Source organism: Heliangelus exortis, chromosome 3 (genome assembly GCF_036169615.1).
Source record: "Heliangelus exortis chromosome 3, bHelExo1.hap1, whole genome shotgun sequence".
In the NCBI taxonomy this organism is placed as follows: domain Eukaryota; kingdom Metazoa; phylum Chordata; class Aves; order Apodiformes; family Trochilidae; genus Heliangelus; species Heliangelus exortis.
Window position 1 is genome coordinate 8,212,307 of NC_092424.1, and position 23,217 is coordinate 8,235,523.

Below are 23,217 nucleotides of genomic sequence, written 5' to 3' on the forward strand. Positions count from 1 at the left end.
CTGTGTTATAGAAACTGTGGGTCAGCTACAGTTAATCTACTGCACACTAAATTTCCTAAGTAGATTTTTTTATATCAAGCACTGTGTGTGCATTTGCCATTTACCTGTGTTTGGAAAGGTATTTAATTATCCTTTCAAACCTATGCTTTTTTTAAAATGGAGTAGAGTAATGGAGTAATGAAGAGCATGCAATACTGAGAAATCAATTACCATGGCCTTAAAGGACCTGAGATTTTCAATTGCTTCTGAAGAAAAATAATATACAATGTATTCAAGCCTTAGAGCCAATGACAGGTATTTACATTGGTAAAATCATTATGTTTTAATAAAACGTGCTTGAAATATTTGGTTAGCTTGTATTCCAAACATATGGTTCCTTTTCACTTGGTTCTCAGTCTTATCTGACCTCTACTGAAAACTTTCCTTATGCTTTTTCATCTGATATCATTCAAGGCTGCCTTCTGTGCAGCAATTCTTTACCTCTCTTCTCTCAGTACCTGCTGAGTAGATCCTTGTGCCAGACCTATGCCAGGCACAGGTCACATCCAAGCAGAGGTGGAGGCAGTGCAGGAGGGGAAGGGAGCAGCCATCACCAACAGAGAGAGACAGAGATTTGAGAAAGGTAAAAATGTTCCTTTGTGCAGCATTGTTCCATGTGAATGTTGTATCATACTTTGCACTCTGATACAAGGAACAAAAACTGTGTTTCAAAAGAAAACCAGAATCAAATTGAAATTCACATTAATTAATTAGCATACTTTGCTGTAGCAGGAATAGTGGAGTGGTGCTCATCACAAATTCAGTAAAAGACCCCAGTCAGATGACAGCCATTTAGATGCAAACATGCAAGCTGATGATGAAGAGGCTGAAAAGGCTGCAGCACTGCCTGGCTCTTCTCTTACAGGTATTAAGAGTCCAACAAAACAGGAAAAGCATTTTCCTTAGCTAACATTTCACTAGAAATTGCACCCTTGTGCATACCAAGCCAAAAATCTTCCCTCTGGACAGAGGCTTCACAGCTTTGTTATGTTAAAAGTAATTCAGTGAAACCCCAGTCCTCCACAGTCCTGCTTGTGCTCTGAGTTCCGTTTTCTCCTTCTGTGTGGGTAAGAACGTGGGACTTATGTTGCTGTTGGGAAACTTACAGAGAAGAGAACTGCAGATGGTAAATCACTGCATTCTCAGGACGTTAGTAAAACTGTCTAGTTTAAGATATCTGAGAGTGAATAAATGCAAAATTAACAGCACCTTTGGATGTCAGAAATCACATAGGGCACAATAAATGTTCTTAACTGAATTGTCTGTTATTTGGAAACTGCAAACTGCTTTTGAAGAACACTTCAAGAATTCAAAGAGATTAAATATTGAGACTAACTGTTATAATGAAAATAAGGTTCCTTTTTTTCTATAGACACTTTTATTGAATAAAAGGTATTTCAGAATTCCTAGATTCAACTCTTAAGCAGTGGATCACTTTGTGTCTATCTTTTGTGCCTGGCCTGTGACCCACAGCTGAGTGGAAGTTGTATGGATTTTTTGTTGCTGTTGTCTAAGGCCAAAGGTTGATTTTCTGTGTTTTTAAGTAATTTGAAAATAATCAGCAGGAAGAATTTCTACTGAACTAGGAAAAGTCCCTTTCATTTGACATGAGAATGCAGTCAGCCTCAGGTGGGAACTTGAAAATGGAAACCTGTCATTCAAGCCACTGTGCTGGAAATAAATCTGAGCACGTTTCCAAGAGGAGGTGATACATTCAATGGACAGTGCACCCTACATAGGCACTGGCTGTCAGTATAAAGCCATGATGTGCTCTCATGAAAAGAAAAGAAAGGAAAGGACTAGGTGGACTTACTGTATCCCATTGGAATTGACAAAGTACATTTCAATTGGCAGCCACTAGCAGTCTGCTGGTCTTCAATTCTCACCTTTAGAAAGTAGATTTGACAGATTTTTGTCTGCAATTCAGGCTGAATAAAAGTCCTAAGGAAGTTTCAACCTCATACATTACTTTTATTACCTAATTGCAAAAAGCTGCCATAATGAGGTAGTAGAGATATTGTAGCTGATAATTTTTTTTATCCTATCCCTTCTTCAGCTGGTCCACAGGTCAAGAACACAAAACTGTACAGCCATGCTTTACTAATATCCACTTGACCTTACATTCAGTAGATAGTCCCACTGTTATTTTGCATATCACTCATCTTAGGAAAGCCATTCTGAAAACACCCTTAGGTTCAGCATTTAATTTCTACTGAAAGGTACTGCCACTGAGATGGAAAGCAAGCTGGACATCTGGGCAGAAGGAGGGGCTTGCTTTAAAACAATGTGTATAAATAGAACTGTGTGTGGAAGAGGTAGCAAAATATCTTCAAAATAGAAAAACAGAAATCCCCTGTGTCTCTGTCACATTACAAAACCCCATCATGATTATTCTTTTTTAGCCATCTGCTCCATTTATATGGAACACTCAAAAAAATGCAACTGTCTGGAAAACAATACAAATACAATATGTTTAGACATTGTTCCATTGTCACAATGTTCACCTAGAACCTCATGTAGCAGCGAGAGTGCAGGTTTGGTCTTTCTTACTGCTGCTGAGGAACTAACAAACTAATCCTGACACATTGGTACTTGTCAGAGCAAGTCAGAAGGCAGAACACTGAATCTGTTACAAATGCTTTGCTACATAGTCTACTGAAATAATTAATATCACTTGGCATAATCACAGCAAAACGTATCATTTTCTAATGACTTTTCAGTGTAAGGTTTCATTACCCCCTCAAAGTGAGCACAAGTGTTTCTTTGGGAGAAATGCAAACTTGTAACTGCAAGAGATTATTTTCCAGGATAATGTTTGATTTATTTTTTGGTTTACTGCAGGAAATCTAACTAACGTGAATTCTAATTTAATTCTGTTTCCCTTTTGAAACACCATTTTTTGTCCTTATAACAAAGAAATTGCAGGCTGGGAAGAAAAAGACCACATTGTGCTGGCCTCCATTTCACTGTGGCAAGCTGTATCCCCTTTCAGACCTGGTGTCATTCATGTGACATTGAACAATACATTACCTCAGTGGATCCCTGAAAAAATTAACAGGCTAAGTGGAAGCAGTTTCTGGAAAGGCCTGCCCTCTCCTTTCCCACGTGCACACATGCATCCATCCTGCTACCACTCTCCATCTTTCCTGCTTGTCTTGTCAGCCCTTATCTTGCGTGCTGCTCACGCAGCTGGAAATCACACCACGAGCTCTCAGTATTTGTTCTCAGCCTGTGTCATGCTGAAAGGGCAGCCTCCTTACGTCTTCTGCTGTACAACACAGAGGGGAGAGTTCAAAGGACTGACCTCAGAATCAAGGCAATATTTGTGTCTGAGCATTTCTCTCAAAATGAAGTTTCTTTGGGGCTTTCAGCTTTCTGCGCTTCAGGGAATGAAGCAGCACAGAGTTGACTAATTGGATGCATTATTTACAACATTACTGACACACACTGTGGGTTTTCTCTTTGCAGACTGGATAGGGATTAGCAGGCATGCTATAGGGATAGCAGGCATGCTGTGGATACAAACTGGGACAATGACATTGCATATGAATTATTGCTGTAACTATTGAGCCTTGCCAGACTACCTGATCAGAATGAGAACCCTCTTCTCTTGATGTAAGCAGAGGGCTAAAGGCTCTAATTAATTTTTGACTGAACCTTGATTAAATTCAGTCTACAGGACCTTGAGGTAAGCTAGGAATCCAGTTGGTTTAGAGAGATAAAGTAATTTTGTGAAACAGTACATGGACAGCCCCAGGACACTGGCTGACCTATAGGCAAAGCTGTTTCAGCAATCCATACTTGGATTTCTATCTTTCTGAGGAGCCACCTTAGGTAGCTGCAGGTTTTCTGGCTGCTTCAACATGGAAAACACATCTCCTGTAAAGATGTGGTCCTGGTATATTTTCCTAGGAATAAAACTTGGAATTAAATTAAGAAATTATATTCTTGCCTCTTGACCTGACCCTCAGTAAAATTGAGGACACAGTGATTTATATTCCCTTATTACCCTCCTGCTAAAGTGCTCTGTTGCATGTACAGGTGAAGATCTTTTGGGCCATCTGAAAAGCCTTTTTGTACTTGGTGAAGCAGTAGATTCAGCTGAGATCATCTGGTTGCTATTACATGAACAAATACCAATAATGAAGGCTATGGCTACATCATCATGAGAAAGAGGAATATTAATCTATTTATTGCATGAACTGGGTGCTTTCTCCTATCTCAAATCACAGCAGATTCTGCCCCTGTGTTTTTAAAAAATTGATTGTTTCTAAATAATGCATAACACCTTTTGTGCAAACAACAAGTATTGTGTGCCAAAGATGCCAGAGATTTAACATGATAATAAAAGTCAGCCTAGCTCTTATGTAAGTTAATATTGAGCAGAACAAGGAGGAAAAAAACGATGCATAAAGCAAATATGAGATGAGTTTAAGGCTTGATGCCATTTCCAACATCAATATTGGCTAAAAATCACGTTATAGGGAAAGAAAAGAAACACCTGAAAAGATAGCTGAAGACGTGTTATTCCAATTCAGCATTATCACTGACTTCTAGTCTTAAAATTGGAATATTTATATCTCACAATTTCAGTTTAAACTGGGTTCTTTGTTACAACACATACAGAGTTGAAAGTAATTAAATGTAAATCACAAAAAACAAACCCAACACCAACCAAACAAAAAAAAACTGGCTGACCAAGAGAGGGATTGTCACAACTTCCACAATTTTCTGAAGACAGACCACATTTCTGCACTTACTGCCCGCTCAATGCACCTTCCTCAAGCAATGATTGATAGTTTGCCCCTGAGCAGTTCCATGCAAATGTCAACGATTTCCCTGTTTTGGAGACTGCTGTTTACTTAGCAAAGTTGAGAAAGGTGACTGCAGGATGACTTCCAAGTTAGGTCTTGATGCTCATGACGACAATAGCAAACTCTGAAAAGGTTTAGTGATGCCATAAATCCTGCATGCTCGTATGGAAGGAACCCTCTGCCAGAATCTGTTTTGTTCTTCTTGATGACTTATGGATATAGAAAGATGAGAATTTATACTGAACTGCAGAACCATTATTCTTTTCATAGAATAACTGCAACGATTGTCCTTCCTTGCTCTGACTCATGGAGATTTATAGTACTCTATTTCAGCCTAATTTACTGTGTCTCTTTTTCACATGGCAGTACTAAATCCAGTTTTACATGTAGGGATTCTGCTCCTAAGGTGGAAGGTGACTGGGCTGCTGTTTTGGGGAACCTTTTAGAGTTGAGGCAGTCCTGAAAAAAGATATTTTTATCTAGAAGTGAACTATTGTCTGTGCAATTTCAAAGCGTGTGTGTGTGGGTGGAACCACATATTGGGAATACACATTCATGATTCTTTTACTGTTATTTTAATTGTTTAGATGAACAAGACTGATGTGGTGGGGTATGCTAATAACCAGATCCCTCTGAGAGGAATCTGCCTCCATTCATTAACATCAGTGACCATGATGAGTTGCCAGCAAGTTCTTGTGGGAGATGACAGAGTAGACTGTGGTGCATTAGTTCCCACTCAAAGATGAAGCTGAGTTTTAATGAATAAATTCTCTTTCAGCACAATATAAATCACTTTTTTTTTTTATAAAGTGGTGGATTTACTACCTTGCTCACATGCATAGAAGTTTACTGATCATTTCAGACTCTATCACCAGTTTAACCAGATGCTGGAACCTGTGGATCAGACTGGATGGCCTGTATTGTTATCTAGGACAAAGTGATTATACAGTTGGACTTAGTCATCTTAAGTATCTTTACCAGCCTAAATTATTCTATGATTGTGAAAGGCCTTATACTTGTAAGGGCAATTGAGTGGAGGATCTATTAATTCAAGCAGCTCTTCTGCTTCACTGCAGCCAGGCCTTACAGAGGTGTGCCTGGAAACCCTTTGACAAAGGGTTGGATGTGGAAGATGCATCAGAGAATGAAGCATGAGAGGAATAATAAACATTCTTTCTAGCACCTCAGAGTTGGGGATAGCTTTGCACCCAGAGCCAGCAGCCAAGCTGGGCAGGCAGGAGGAATCTTTTTGGCTCCAGGTGCCAGGTGAATGTTCAGTCCCATGCAGTTTGCAATCATTAGACCACAAAACCAGAAGCCTGCAGGAGTGAGGAGGAACCAAAGAGCACTACCAGGCAGTAAGAGAAGCACAAGCCTGACAGCCACATTACTCATGTTTCTTTCAGTCTGGCTTTTAGCAGGGGACAGCAGTGTTAGCAAGGGACAAACAGCCCATTTGCTTCGCTGAGATTCATTTGTAAACACTGGATGCTGAGATAATAAATTTCAAGCAGAGCAAGCTTAATGGGCACTACTGATTTACTGGATGTAACAAAGTGTCCTGCTTCAGTTAAAGAACAAAACAAAACATCAGACTTCCTAAAATATAAACTTTTTCCCATGATAAATGCACACTGTGAGTTCTGCACATTTCCAAAAACATTATCTTCTCCTCTGCCACCAAAGAAAGAGGAAAACAAAACCCAAAAACTGCTGTCTTGGAGGTGGGAGGCAGTCATCAAACTGCTCTAAATTTTGTCAACGATGGAAACCCAAGCCAAAAGCTCTTAGTGAAAATAAACTCATTTCCAGCCTGTCTTTTGAAGGACAAACTGTAAGAGCATCACTGCAAAGTTTTGACAAGCCACCTAGCTTTCTACAAGAAATAAAACACAAATAAGGTATTTAATTCTCAATACAGCTCTACAGTATCTACTCCAACCTGTTGTCTTCATATCTTGTCTCATTCACCTATGCTTGAAAATCTGTTGCACTTTTATGTTCTCTTTAGAGAATTAGCTAGTTCTGGAAATAATCCCATTGAAAATGATCAGATTAGCAGCATGAGTATTTTTAATGTGTGGGTGACATGGCTAACAATATGTAGCATTTTTTTAGGAGCAGATATTCTCTGTCATAAAGAAATGTTATTTAACTCAGATGAATTCAGATAGAATATACTGATACGCTCTGTGTGCTTTCAGTCTAACATTTATTCATCTGAGTTTGATTGAGTCTTGCTGGATGGTGAAGTTGAACAAGCCTCATTTCCAATTATAGGACACTTGAGATGGTGCTCAATTTACTAATAATGATATAATACTGAACACTGCTGGGACAGTAAGAAAATTAAGGGAATTATTAGAAGAGCATGGCAAGGATTGGCAATGGTCTAAAGTGCACATTAGCGACATAACTGCAGTTCATGTTAGAACAACATTACATCAAATGGAAACTCCATATAACTTTGGCTTAAATGAAAAGATGTAATTCCACTGTCAGAAAAAGTGTCTTATCTCCAAAGGACCAGATGCATTACATAACTTCAAGAGACTCATTTAGATAAAAGTCATTAAAAAAAAAAAAGACTGACTAATTATAGTGTGCTTTTTGCTCTCTGCAGTTCTTCAGAGATAGGATGCAACTCTCCTTAACAGCAATTCCAAACGTGAAGATCCTGTATCAGTGATCAGTTTGGAGACTTGCCTCCACTATCATAAATATTTGTGGAAACTGGAAAAAAATGAGATCATTATGATGCAGTCTGAAGAATACAGAAGTCCAATATTAATTGCATATTGTTTTTATGGGAGGAAAATCTTTTGATTACATAAAAAAATACAAACTACAGTGTTCAGGGATGTATTTGGAGAAAATAATCATTCCCCTTTTCTTGAGATAAATAAATAAACCATGGGTCACATTTCCTCCTAGCAGCATTCCAGAGCTTCCTGAATTTTGGGAAAACTTTCATCGGGATCTATATACACAGAAATGGAGACAAAGAGAAGAAGGAATAATCCCAGAATGAGTTTTGTCCCTTTCTCAGTGAAGCCTTTGAGTGGATGACTCCTCCACATGAGACTCTTCAATATAATTGGGATGAGTTTTTTGAGTAAAGTACCACATGGACTCTTTCCAATAGACTTTACACCCCAAAAGGTTGTTCCTCCATTTTTTTCCACAATCTTAAATTACACAAAACTTCCATTTTAGGTGTAGTTCTCAATGCCTGAGATACTATATTCACCTCCAAATCTTTGTCATCTCAGAATAGGAAGAAAAAGAGGTTAGATTTTATCAGTCTTTTAGTCACAGAAGACAAGAGAAGAAGGTGGTAGGGAAGAATTCTACTTTCTGCCTTTGTCTTTTTTCCATTTTACAAGGATGAAAACCTAAACAGCTAAACTGAAACCCCCAGTATCTCTCTATCCAGTTCTGTCCTGTCTGGTGATAACAGGTAAGACATGAAGTCACATTCCCAGTGCCCCTGGAGCCATCCTGCTGCAAGCCTTCCTACAGCTAAGCCCAAAAATCTAATTTATACCAAAACAAATAAAATATTGACTCATCAGTTTTTACTTAAAATTGTCACACACAAAAAGTCTATCTTTTGACTGATTGGGTTTTTGGGTTGAGGTCCCCCCTTTTCCCTTTCCCCCCAAATAACTATAAGGTTCTTAATTACAGAAAATTCAGAATTCCATATACTTTCACTAGATTATTCATATTTATTATAAAAAGAATAACCTTATCTATTGTAACCTAATGTAATAATTAATACTCATAGCTCTCAATATCTCACATAGCTAATTTGTTGTTTCAACTGAATTACTGGCAGAATAAATGAATTGAGCAACTTATTTTTTATACTTCAAGTGTAATTGATAACTCATAATTGCTATAACTTTAATGTACTGTAGAAGTCAATTCTAAAGAGGCAAATACATTTTACATAATAATCATCATAATGAGAAAGAAGTCTACAGAGAGTTTCTCATTCACACACTGCTATGTCTCACCTTCCAAAGTAGTTCAGCCCTCCTGGATATTTATTCAACATCTTAGGTGCATCAAGTAAAAATCCAACTCCTCAGATAAATCTGTTCACCATTTCCATCCTGATAAACAGTGTTGAGATAGCTTATCTAATTTGCTAATTACCTTAAATTATGTAGATGCAATCAGCATTTTCTAACTTCTAACAAGAGAGTAAGAAGAGGGTGGAGAGGAAACTGCCAGACAAGGAAATATTTAGTAGTCCTGTCAGAAGACCCCTCAGCAGTGCTCCAAGGCACTGCTCAGAGTCAGCAAGAACAATTCATTGACTCATTGCAACTCAATGATTAGATAAACTTCTGCTATTCAAAACACTGCAAAACTCATTTTATTAAAGAAGCAAGGTCAAAAAATTCTGCTTCTAAGACCAAGCCTAATTTATCAAGAACTACTAAGTCTTCATAAACAAATACATAGGTGAAGATATCAGGTATTATTTTTCAAGTCCTTCTCCTTAGGGAATTTTAAAATTAAGAGAAATCAAATGCCTTTTTGAAACCTTCCTTTGTATTAGTGAAACAAATCATACAAAGATCCAACAGAAAAATAAAATAAGTGGGAAAAAAAGAACAAGTTCACATGGTTGGTTTTTGTTTTTTGTTTGTTTTCTCTGTGAAATTATTTTGTGCAGCCATTCATCGTAAATGGTCTGAATTTAAAACAAGCAGAAGAATGAACAAGCCAGAAGATATATAGACTTAAGAGGTATCTTGAAAAGAAAAACCCTCTGCAATCAGTTTTCACACAGCTAACTAGGAGAGAAAATCATGAGTCTGCTTGGGACCTTTTTCTCAACATCATCTGAGCCAAAATTTAAGTATGACTTTTTTAGAGAATGCTTTTAAGATACCACAGGCAAGACTGGCTCAATGAGTATTTGCAGTGGATCTGGATAATTGGAACTTAAGAACCAACAAGATGAGAACTTTTGCAACTAATTGATCACCTTTTACACCTCCCATCCATAAATTCCATCCCTGCAGGAAGGGGGCTGCTGGGCTAGGATGCTGGGCAGAAAGTGGGGTCCCTCCCTGCTGCATGGCTGCTCGGTTATCTGTCTCAGGCATCACCAGCCTGTGTCCCTTGTGCATCCCTGGCTTCCTTTCTGCTCCCTGTCTCCAGGATCTTCCCCACCTCTAGGATCTTTCCTCCTGCCAGGAACTTCATCTTCTATTCAGGTCCCCTTCTTTTTTCCTAGACTGCTTCTTTCAGGCATCCCTTACTTTTTTGTGTGCCAGGACTCACTTTTTCTCCAATCTGAACAGTTTCCATGCACAAGCACAAGGTGTGAGCAGCCTCCTAACTTGTTCTGTCTCACGTTTCTTCATAAATAGGGAAAGTCTGGACCATTCCCCTTTCATTTAGTCCCTCTGCTTACCAGCAGACTTCTTGAGACCTTGAACATTCAAATTTGGAAGCTAAACCCACCACATACACTTAGTTACCTGCTGCTTTATAGAATTCACAATTGAAGCTACTTTTCTGCTAAAAAGAGTATCTAATATTAGCCTGATCCCACTCCCAGTGAAGACAATCGAATTAACTTTACATGCTTCATGAATTTTCAGTACTAGAATAAAGGGCTGGTTATTTGTTGCACAGAAATGTATTTTTCAAGTGGTTCAACTAATCCATTACAGTTGTTTGCCCAGTGGATTCAATTATTGATGCATGAAGAAAACTTTTCCAAAAATGGTGATTCCATGACAAGCTCCAGAAGTGTTTCTTGTCCTGATTAAAGGTTCTGTCTGGACTACAAACCTCACTGTCCTTAACAGTATTAGGGAGCTAAATGTATTTTCAAGCTTTGCTGTAAATGGTAGAGGGAGTAATGGAACAAAAGAAATATATGACATCTTTGGTTTCCTTTTGCTCTGCTTTAACGTTATGGATTATACCAATTTTTATATAAGAAATTTCTTTTATTTAAGTACATTAATAAGCTACCTGGCCAAGGAACTGGAGAACAGAATACAGCAGCATGGCCACCTCAGCTGTTATTCAAACCACAGCCAAAAATTAATCTGTACTTATAGCTAATTTTAGGAATGTTTGAGTGAACCCTTTTTCAACCAAACATGTTAACACAGATGCACATGTTTTGCTGAAAAAAAGATGTCATTATCATAAATAAATACTTAAGTAGGTTGCAGAGCTATGGCCCAAAGGTATTGCTTGGCTTGTTCATTAATTACAAGGATAATGACTTGGTAGTCAGAGCCTGGGAACTGTGGGAAAGTGTTTTATCAGTTGCATCCATTACCAAAGGCATGCCCAGGAAATAGAAAGCTTAAGTTGTGGAGCTGATCACATAGATCCCCTACATGAAATAAAAAGTTATAAACATGATTTAGAATTCTATCTTCATAATCCTCTTCTCCCTCCTCAAAATCATACTTTTGAAGGCAGAGTGGCACCAGAAAGAACAAGAGACCTTCTCTCCAGAAGTCTTTCATTAACCTGGTAAACCTAAGAGACTTATTTATAATTTATGCACTACTTTATCAGTTTACAGAAATGTACAAGAATGAAACTAGATTGGTGGAAAGATTGTTTCACTGATAAAATTTCAGAGAGCTTGAGATATTTAAGACAATGGTATTTGTCTAACTGGTAAAACTCCTGACTGTTCATCACCTGGCATTTTCAATAGGCTATGTATTGGGCAATATGTGTCATATATTGCTAACAATGGAAGAGCCATGTGACACAAAATATAGACCTGTTCAAAGAAAAAAGCTAAATAACTCATTATGAAAAAAAAAAAAAATTTTTTTTGTAAAATCCTTTTTTTTCAGGTAATTCAAGTAGTTTTCATTTGCCTGTGAGGTTTGGTTTCAGATTGTAGCAAATAGCAAGCAGAGATGACTTCAGCCAAAATTATTAGAGCTTTGTAAAACTTTAAATCTACCTGAAACACAGTTTTACTTGAAAAGTAATGATCAGACTTAGTCATAGACTGTTCTGTCAGCCTCACCCATAATTTCCAATCAGACTCTGGCAAGTATGAAAACTTTGACAATGAAGGCATGGAGATATATGTGACTTTAAAGATTAGTTCCAGAGTAATCTGTGCAACATACAAAAATGTCTCTCTGATGTAGAAAATTTAAAGCAAATATTAGTATTGCTTCTTGTCAGTACTGGCAAATCAATAAATTGGCAATGAAACTCAATAAGCCTCAGAGGAGACTGATTTCTAGTGTCCAGCTTATAAATACAGCTGCCCAGTGTATAAGTACAGCTGTTCGGCTTATAAATAAATTCCCCACTGAGATTGTAAAAACAAAGCTGACACCTTTGAACATGTAAGTTCTGGTGGTGTTTTCTAAGAACTGCTAAAAGTTGAATTACAATTTCAGCTTTAGAGCCAGGGTCCCAAGTGCAGAATGATACTGTCCCCTGCAAAGGGACAAAACCAGCATAGAAATCCAGTTCTGTCTATCACAGTAACCTTGCATCTATCTTCTCCAGGATCCTCAGTGACTGTTTATTAAATGCTCTGTACTGAGGTGTTACTGAAGCATTAAAACATCTTTAGGCCCCCAGCAAGCAAGAAGCAGGAAGGCTCTGGGACTATGGCTCAGAATGAAACATGGTAGAGCCCTGAAGCAACTCTAGTGCCACTGCCACTCCACCAGAGCAGGTGAAGTTTATGTAAAGGTTCAGTGCAAAGGAAGCAATAAACATGTACATAGAAAATACAGGGGAAGGCACATGAAAAGATGAATACAACACACAGTTAAAGTCTTGAGCTTTTCATTGCATTCTAGAAATAATTAGACATGAAACTGGATCTGCTCACATAATTCACACTGGAACTGTGCTGCTGAATAATGAGACACTGTTAGCTACAAGGTGACTGACTCATGCTGGATGTTTTGTTTTGAGTGAGAAGACAACTGCTGTGCTTGATAGGCCAAGGTACCATATGTTCTTTTAATAGCAAAAACCTACTTTATCCTGTGCTTTATTGTCAAGGTTAGTAATACCAGCCAAAAGAGTTTGCTGGTTCAGTAACCATGGTTCTGTTACCCTGAAAGTCAGATGAGCTTTGAAGAGACTGCATGTGAGTAACCAGCAGGTCAGCAACCAGCAGGTCAGCAACCAGCAGGTCAGCAACCAGCAGGTCAGCAACCAGCCTTCTCATGGGCCTTTCACTGCAGGTGAAACAGGACTGAAGAGGAAATGTGCAGTGGCATCTGCAGCAACTTCCCTGCCTCTCAGCAGAACTGCAGAATCCCTCCCTGGCTACCTGAGTGCAGGGGCACAGGTCTGGCCATGCCTGGCACTATCTTCCCCACTGTTTCCCACTCAGTCTCAGTCCTTACTCATTTAGGCTGTTCTGATAGAAGAGGAAACTGATTCTTCATTTGCAGCTGGGACAATGATAATGGGAATATGTGGGAGATGTGTGTCCTCAGTCAGAGCATGGCTCAGCATGGGGTTTAAGATTATGTCCTATACTTATGCAAAGCATTTTCCTCAAGGAAAGAACTCAGACTAAAATGACAAAGTTCTGTGCTTGCTTTGCCTCTTCTGTGAAACCTTCAAGCCAGATAATTATTTTAGGACTGCATCTCAGGTCTCTTTGACAGTTGCTCTTATTTATTAACCTGTTACCCTGGGGTGAGGGAACTGGATACTCCTCTCTGATGTCAACAGGAGCCAAGCATCGAACTGCCTTCAGCTCCTCTGGAACAGCAGCCTACATTTCCCAGCTAACTGAAAGCAGATTTGCTTTAACTGCTCTGTACAACTGTTCTTCAGAGATTCCTCTTGTCATTACATATAAAAATAATACTGTTTTGTACATACGTAAGTTCCCAAAGGCACGCAGAAAAGAAAGTGATAAAATTAACAGTGAGGGATCACATTTGAAACAGTGGCACACAAAGAAGTTGGAGCTTAACATAGGTATGGTACAAGAGTTAAGATTTGCTTCAGTATGAGAAGAACAAACCTGTCAGGAATTCAGCATTCCTGATGAAGGCCATAAACACAGTCATTAAAATATACTTCTTTTCTTTACATTTATTTCCACTGGTACTCAAAACTCCAATGAGAAGAGTCTTCAAAGCTAAAATATAGCATAAGCCATTTATAAACTAAATAGTTCTGTCAGGAGCTATTTTGTTTATGGCATGTGAACGATTTAGTTTGTGAGGCACAGACAATGTATATATTTTACATTTCCAAAATGTTCAAAAGCCCCAACTGCACATTCTTATAGACTGAAAATGCAACAGCCTTTTAGCCAAGACTTTCTCTGGTTTGCCAACAACATCCTCCTTTCTCCATTTTCCAGATTCCTTTGTAAACATTCAAAATTTTTCCAGTTAAATAAATATGCACAGGAACAGCAAAACTGCATTTACTTCACTCTTTCTTTACTAAAATGGTTGAGTTGTTTTTATGTGAACCTTCAGCCTCTTCTCTCAAAAACAACCTTAAAAGTTTCAACACAGCCAACACTGCCCTTCTTCTTTACAAAATCTTAAGAACCCGTGTTCAAAATAATTCATCTGCCTCTGAGATTCTGCTGTATTTAGAGTAATAACTACCAAGGATTCCTTCTTTTTCACCCTCTGGTCTGCAATTCAATTGCTGAGATCTAAAATCACAGGTTACACTCCCTAAATATGACCCCACTCCCTAGAGTATGACAAACAGCACTCAGTGGTATGGAGCTAAAACAAACATTACAGCCTTCAATAGCCCTGAAACTTCTTGAGAAAGGTGCTACAGATAACTACAAGAAGACAAAGAAGCTGCATTACAGATAAATACCTTCTTCAAAATGGTCAGACATTGTAGAGTGTTCAGCACTGGTTGCTGAGTCCTTAATATTAATTCTTAATTAATATTTGTATTAAGAGTCCTTAATATTCATTCTTCAACTCTTGTTTAGGAGGAATCATGACCACATGATTCTATGAAAATAGGTAATTCTCTCTACTATGTACAACCTTATGCTATTTGGCTTCCTGCACCTGTAAATCTCTCCCTCCCCAGAGGTGGTGGATATTTCAGGATAATCCTCATTCATCCATTTGGAGGTATTTCTGTATTTTGCTTTTCCTCATTGAAATGGCAGATGAGAAGGACTATGTCATGCACACAGCATTACCAGGAAGCTTCCATTGGGGTTTGCTTTCTGACAGGCTCACTCACTTCTATTTTTTTAAATAAGTAAACCAGAACTTACAATCTTCAAACAACAAAATCATCACAGAAATCAGTAAAGCAAATAATATATTTAAAAAAAAAAAAGTAACCCAAAGCATAACTGCTGAGGATAGCTATTCCAATAACAAGAAGTAAAATTTATAGCAATATGTTTTTGCTAACACAGAAGGGCCATCAAAACTGTGGCAACAGTTTTTACTGCTGACACTCCTGACAGCAAACTATCATAAAAAGAAAGCTTTCCATCTTCACTTGCTGACCTCAAAACATTACATTTTTTTCTTCTCATTAGACTCTCAAAGGATGTAGGATTACTTTTTCAGTGAAATTACCTGTCCTAATGACCTCCAGTCTAGGCTGGCACTTCCGATGTACACGTGCTGTTTATCAACAATCCAGAAAGATGACTGCAGGCGACCTTCATTATATGCTGACATGTTCATATACAACACTTCAGCACCTGGAGATTTAACAAAAATATAATAAATAGCATTGTTCCAATTAACATAATTTTCCTTATTAAAAAAATAAAAAAGAAACAACTTCACACTTCAGGAGTTCAGCTTCCAAAATTAGTGACAGATGAAATTAAACACATCATTACAACCAGTATTAAACACTGTTATTGTCCTACTGTTTAAGACTTCAATTAACATGCATTTCAGGAAAGCAGATATTGGGAACATTCCCATCTATTATACTGTTTACTTAATTATCTTCCATTTTAGAACCAAGTAATTACTATATTTTTCCCAGCACTGCACATTAAACCCAGTTAATTTTTTCAAGTCCATTCTGTAAATCAAATCTTTATAATAATGGCCTTTAAATTAGGAACCCAACTACAGCTCCACCCAGAAAAGCAGACTCTGTGTGCAATGATTTGGCAGGTAGCCTATGGGGTGCTGTTGCATGAATGGGACCCCAAACAAGAGGAACACAGTCAGAGAGTTAAGAAGTGAATCACAGAATCGTAAAGGTTGGGAGAGACCTCCAAGATCCTCAGTCCAACCATAAGCCAACTACCACAGCAACTAAACCATGTCCTGAAGTGCCACATCTAAATGCTTCTTGAACACCTCTAGGGATGATGACTCTACCACCTCCCTGGACAGCCCATTCCAATGCCTCACCACTCAGTAAAGAAATTTTTCCTAATTTCTAACCTAAACCTCCCTGGCACAATTTAAACCCATTTCCCCTCATCCTATCACTAGTTACTTGGGAGAAGAAGTAAGCTAAGGCCTGAGGTATGCTGAAACTGCCCTTAAACCTGCTAATCTGTGGCATTCAACCTCCCACTTTGAACTACATGGCTTTAATAAGGATTATAGACCACTGAAGTCAGAGGAGCTACTAAGTGAGTAAAGACACATTGTCCTCATCACACCAACAGGAATGTCTGAACTGGACCCCTCGATATATATGCAGGACTACATCCAGAGTATACTTATATTAGGTGATTTTAGGAGATTTCTCACGTCATTATTTTAGTGCTCCAGTGTGTGTCAGATTAAGTGATTAATCTGAGTTAATCATTGCTGAAGTTAAAGAAACCCACTCATCCTCACATTTTAGTCATGACAGTAACTGGGGAAGAGAAGTGAACAGCAGCTTGGAGGGCAGGAATGGTACCAGCTGTCTCCCTTTAAACATTCATGGGATCTTCAGTACCAGGAATTCCAGTAATAGTTGGATATGATTCACAACTTCAAAAGAAATCCAGGATACCCAGAGAACTAAAATACATTTCTTTTCATCTAACTTCCTATTTCTGATCTTCTAATAAACATCTGACTTACAATTTTAAGCAACAGCTACCAGTGCTAAGATTTCTTTTTCTGCTTTTGAAAACTGTAATCTCATTTGAATGAATGACATCAAGAAAAGAAGAAAAATAAAAATCAGGTAAGCTGACACTCTTCATGAAGCACCAGACATAAAACACAGGATTTTGAGCAAGTGACAGAATTTACTTCACTGTAAAATTTGCTGCAGCCCAGTTACCAGTTACCAAGTTTTTCCAGGTACCCATCCATATTCATCTATGCTTAGAAACAAAGGTATTTTCCAGTATTTCTTGGAACATGTTGTTGCTGACTGTGCTAATTAATGAGATCATGTGTGTGAAGTGCAAAACAAATCAGAAAAGGTTATAGCAGGTGTTAAATAGTTCTAAATGTTTTCTGATGAACAAGCAAAATAAAAGCAACTTCTCCTAATAGCCAAGGAAAACAATTCTGTATGGTACCTCTAGCTCCTGATAAAAAATCTGTGGTTAAAACAAGTTTAACATAGCAGTTTGCTTTGATCATATTTTCTTTCCATACATGCAGTTTGCAACATTAAATAAAGTCTGAATTTAAGCACACCTACATAAAATAGTTTATAAATGAAACATTAATGCTTTTGTACAGAAAAGGTAAAAAAAAGTCAGAGGCAACAATAAGCTTCCTTCTCATAATGGAGAACCTAAAATAAATTGAGTTTAAAATAATATTTTAAATATCCAATGCTGAACAAAATGCTAACTGCTGAACTTACAACAGGAGACTATTTAACAATAATACTGATGTTAGAAATAGCAGACATTGTCAGTAACCTGACCAAAAAAAAAATAAAAATACGTCAGGATTTGTAGGCAGTTTGGACATGGGCATAAGCAGTGGGGTGAGAGTATCACTCTAAAATATAACCCAGGCTTCAAATACCAAAATAGTGAATCTAGCAGTGCAGGAGATACTGCTATCAGACATACTATTAAAATTAAAACTTGGAACCCAATTTCTTTTCCTTATAGAAAAAGCCAACTCATAAGGCTGAGGAAACAGTATTCCAAGTTAATTAAAAGAAAATCATGTGTTGCAAGCAGCAGCTGCTGTGCAGCCTATTAATGAGCCCATAACTGTTGATAAAAGGAAGCATGCTACAGTACTGATAATTGCCTCTGTTCTAGATGCCCTAGAGATGTTTTGCTAAAAAAGGTTTATCAGGCCTTCAACACAATCCATCATCCCTAGCATGGTCCAGGTCCCATGTGAAAGTTAAATTGGACTGATCAATATGTGAAGTCCTAACAGAACTCTTTATCGTGCTGCAGGCTCAATTACACAAAGCTCTTGGTCTACTGAGTTCAACCAGAAAGCACAATTTGTAGTCTTGATTGCCAATACAGATGCCAGGCTCTCAGAAAATAAATCTGACAATTTTGTTTCACTGAAGATTAAACTGCGGGGTGAGATCTTGTAAAATAGTCCTGTTGCTTAAAACTCAAATGGATTTCCCTGTCCCATAAAATTGTGCCTTCTAAAAGTTGAGCAAGATTACTCTCTTTCTGCATCAAAAAAGACCACTGCATGGTTTAGGTAACAGACATTTCTCTAAGTACTTCTTCTTCTAGGTGGGCATGTTTTGTACACTGTAAAAGAGAGATGACTGATGTGGTCCGGGATGCAGAGAGAACTTTGCCATTAAGACCCCAAATTTTTCCCATGTTTTGGGAACACAGCTCTTGAGTGATACCAGGCTGCTATTTTGTCTCATAATGGAGGAAGAAAACAGAAAACAATAGAAGTATTGCAAAAAAGACTGTTTTTCATCCATTTCCCAAAGAAATCCATCTCTTCAAAGCTATTCTATGCAGAAGAATGGCACAAGCAAGTGGCATTGACCATTTCTAGCCTTGCAACCTCATGTCTGGTTCAGCTGCCTTCCCTCAGGCACTCCACTAATGACCTCAAGAAGGCCACAGGGCAGGCTTAACTTCAAGAATGGGAGCTTAAGGCTCAGACCTTTACAATATAGTTGAGTCAAAACACTCTAAGCAGTTAGCAGAGGACTTTACACATGCACTAATACCAAAAGCTGGCATGGAGAAGTGCATCTCAGTGCAGCTGTGTGCAGCGTATGCAAGCTGTGAATTCATGACTGCTCAAAAAAGGTCACCAGACAGCTACACAAACTGGAAGACTCCTTCATGGGAGACTGCAGGAGGCTGGGGCTCTTGGGGTCACTACTCGGTCTCCAGATCCAGGTTTATGTCACATAAACACATCTCCTGTCTGCAGAAGGTGCACCAGGAGGCTTTGGATCCAAAGTCTGCAAGCAGTCTAGGATATCACCAGGTTGCCCTGGTACAGAGGCAACACCACTGAGTCCGGTCACAGGTCTGATAGATAAGAGAAAGCTTTTTTCTAAAGAAGACTCAGAAAGAGCAACTGTTTAGGCTGCGATCATCACAGCTGCCTTGAAAGCAAACGTGCAAATTCTGCAACAGTTTTCAAAAGCACCAGTTACAGGCTAAACTCCCTCTGAAGTTAGCAAACATAACGCCCAAGAAACAGAAGCTGCATTTGCTTGTACCACGGCTAAAATTGGCCTTCTGTCTTCACAGCTTTCTTACTTTCACTGTAGTGTTTCCAAAACCACAGAGAAAGGAAAATGGGAAAGGACATAAGGTTTGAGAGGAAAGCCAGACAGAGGTACATAGGAAGTTGCAGCAACAGTGATGGATAATTCACAACAGACAAAGCAAGAATGATAGAAACACCAAGAACCCTGCCCTCATTGGCCCTGGCAGTGGGAAACAGTGCTGCAGCAGAAAAGAGGCTGGGGAGAAATGAAGATACACAATCTGATGGGATGTGTTGGGACTGTGCATTGTACAGAGCCCTGGCAGAGAGGGTCATGAGGCCAGGGTGGGCTCTGCTACTGCCTGCTAGGAATGGGAGAGTTGCAGAAATGGGGGAGATAATAAGGAGGTTCTGAATCCTTCCCCTTTTGGGGCAAACAGAGTTTGTCAAGGTACAAAATACAGAGGCACAGCAGGTGGGGGGAAACGTGGAGGACATTGGGGTGAGGGGAGCAACACAGAGGTGTTGGTAGAATGGGGGAGTGGGGAAGTTGTAGAGGGATTGTGAAGGAGAAGGGACGTCAGGAAGTATTTGTATCATAAGCAAGTTTGGATGGTGTATATTGGCAGTTCAAACCTGACAAATGCTCCTGCATGACATCCAATCCACTTCACATCTTCCAGCCACCATTCCCCAATGTCACCACGAAGCTGGCCACAGTAAGTACAGCTGCCCTCCTCTGCTTATTCCATTCTTGCTGTCCCTTCACTCTCCTTATCATCACATCTGTACCCTTTGCTTACAGTACTGTTTTGTTCCCTTCTCCCGATTCTCTAGATTCCCAACCAAACACTCCAAGTAATGACACCTTTAAAAATGTGAGCCATGGCCTCTGCTTCACCCTGCTGCTGACAGTCACTTGGCACACACAGATTCACCTTTTGATCTATAGCTTTTGGAAGGTGGCCTCAAGCCAGAGCCAAGAGCAGACTTCACCTGTCCATACCATGAGCCCTGGAGCTCACCAGCACATCTGCACACTTGAGCACAGCCCCTTGGGGGGCTACCCCTTGTGGCACTTGCCATTGTGTCACAGACCTCCTGTATTTCAGGTAAAATGAGTTTTCAGTTCCATAGAGATGCAGTTAATCATCAGGTGCTAACTCACAAAGAATGACAAAAGAGCTTTTATTACCCCAAAGCCTAAAGCTTGTTTTTATACATCCGAATTGCTCACTAGGATATGGATGCACACACAGATAGATACAAAAAGGGAATGTCTCCTTCCCCACAGTTTTGTGACAGACACTTTTATTTTATATATGCTTTCACTAACAAGTCTTAGCTAAAGTACACCCATAAATAAAAATATTTTTTTTCTATTGAGACAAATAACCACACTCTCTTCATCAGTGGCAGAGTAGCTGTCTCATACTGGGCAGACACAAGAGGACCAGGTGGAGGATCAGTTCCCTAGGAATTTTCATGCTTTTTTCTCAACTAATTGCAAAAAGTCTGGAGTTGTTCCAGAAGCCCCATTAGCGTGACCTGCCAGCACTCAGAGGAGAACAAGTACAAAAGCAGAGGAATGTACAACTTGACAACAAAGTTATTTTTACTATGTCTCTGAATGATTAATAGACCAACTAGACCATTTACTATTTTCTGTGCTCTTTATGGAATATTGAATTTGAAATGCAATTTAAAAGTCTACCAGAAGGATTAATGATTGAGACTTGTTTTAAAGAGAGAACACTCAAGGAGTATTAGGGAAATCTCTACCATAACTTGGAATCAGCTGTTTTGTCTGCTTTGCCCTCTACTCCTCACCCCCCTGCTCCCCTCCTCTTTAAGAATTACAAGGGCTGACCCCTGCCATTCCAGGGTTACAACCTTACACATTAGTCCAAGCATGTAGTAATTGGGGAAAAAAAAAAAAAAAAAAAAAAAAAGTGTATAATAAAAACCTTTCTCCCTTTTCTTTAGCAGCTCCATATACATTGCTCATCTCCATTGGCACACTTCCCAGCTGGCTCACATGTCCCTGCCTGGCTGGAGCTTGGAGGAAAGGCTGCCATGGCCTGAGCAGTCAAAGATCTCCCTGTGGAGCTGGGATTCTGAGGAGAGGTCTCTGTCACTGCCAGCTGAATTCCCAGCCCCCTCTCCAGGCACCCAGCCAGCTTCTCACCTTGTTCCCTTCCCTCCCTTCCCCAGCAGACTGGAACAGGCTGTCAGGCTCTGTCCTGCATTGTAAGGGAGAAAAAAATATCCTCTGTGCTAAACAGTGGGGTTTTTGCTTTGTTTCTCACTCATTCAGTGGATTAAAATACTTTTTGTGAGCCAGAACATCCTCAGAAACTGCTCTGTCTACACAGGGGAAGAAGCCAAGAGCTGAGTGAGATGATAGGAGAGAGCAGGAAGGAAAATAATTATTGAGAGCTATCCTGAAAACAAAGTATTACAGAATTACAACTGGCATGGTCAAAACACCAAATACACCCCCAAAACAATAGTAATAATAAAAAAAAAACAATCCAGTAATACTGGCATGAATAGATCTTATTTCCAGCAACTCCTCTTTCCTCCAACATGTTCTCAACTATGCCCAAGGAGCTTTTCCAGATCAAAAATAAATTTAAAGTAACCCCACCTTATTAAAAAAAATGCCACATATTTTAAGCAAAGAACAAGTCACAAGTCCAGCTCACCGTGTGGCTACAAACAACTTTTCTGGCACAACTGGGCCAGTGTGGGAATGAGTGGCTTGTGTCTGGGATCAATGAGACTCAGATCTGCTCACGCCAATGCTGCCATGTAAAGGAACAGCCACGTAATCACAGCCTCTGCTCCTCTCAGAATCAGGTCTCTCAGAAATTCTTTGTTTGCCTTTTATCTTACAGAACCATTTGCTGTGTGCAAACAAAGCAGACAGGAGGGCAATGCTGGTGTTTGCTTGGGATGACATTTCCCACATGCTCACATGGGGGTCTGCAGTGCCACAGAAGACTCATCAGAGCCTCCTCCTCTGGGCAGAGTTTGCTCAGTGAATGCAGGATAGAAGAGTCTTGAGAACAAAGGAAAGGTCAGAATTAATTTCTTTCAATTGCTTGTTTAACTTCAGTGACATCCTGGGAGCTAGTTAGTTCCCAAGGTAACATTTACCTACGTATGGCCTTACAGAAGATGCAGGGCATTGAAGATGTCAGCTCTAGGCCTTTGTTGCTTGTCCAAGTAATCAAAATTCCAATTTCTCAGGTAAATACCTGCTGCACACAGAGTTCAGCATAAGAGCTTCATGACTCTCACCCACATGAATTCATTTCGTGCTGCCTGCAGGGCCTGTTGATTTGTTCAGCAGAAAAAAATGGACACATAACCAAAACACTTCCCAGCCTATTTCACAGAAAAGAGAGGCTGACAACAGTTCTTTGGAACACTTAATAACCCAGACAAAAATAATTTCTGATTTACTGACAAGAAGCCAAAAGGTCCATTTTAATGTAGAGTGGGTAAACCATGACAAAAATTGTGGTTTAAGAGGTAAGAGGGCTCTTGAGGAGAGAGAGGGAGCTGAGGAGAGGCTGAGGGAGCTGGGGGTGGTCAGCCTGGAGAAGAGGAGGCTCAGAGGAGACCTCATCACTCTCTCCAACTCCCTGAAAGGAGGTTGGAGCCAGGGGGGGTTGGGCTCTTTTCCCAGGCAACTCTCAGCAAGACAAGAGGGCACAAGAGGTCTCAAGTTTTGCCAGGGGAGGTTTAGGTTGGAC

The 23,217-nt window shown here is 39.4% G+C and overlaps 1 protein-coding gene and 1 long non-coding RNA gene across 2 annotated transcripts in view; one reads left to right on the plus strand and one right to left on the minus strand.

Moving 5' to 3' along the window:
* The window catches only part of PLD5 (phospholipase D family member 5), a 57,629-nt gene that overhangs the window by 17,292 nt on the left and 17,120 nt on the right, over nt 1-23,217 (minus strand). Inside the window, exon 3 of the mRNA XM_071739093.1 lies at nt 15,434-15,561. Within this exon, the coding sequence (XP_071595194.1) occupies nt 15,434-15,561 (128 nt within the window). The remainder of the gene's footprint in view (nt 1-15,433; nt 15,562-23,217) is intronic.
* Nucleotides 11,124-13,432, plus strand: LOC139794036 (uncharacterized). Its single transcript, XR_011724924.1, has 2 exons — nt 11,124-11,375; nt 13,079-13,432. It is a non-coding gene; the product is annotated as an uncharacterized lncRNA (long non-coding RNA).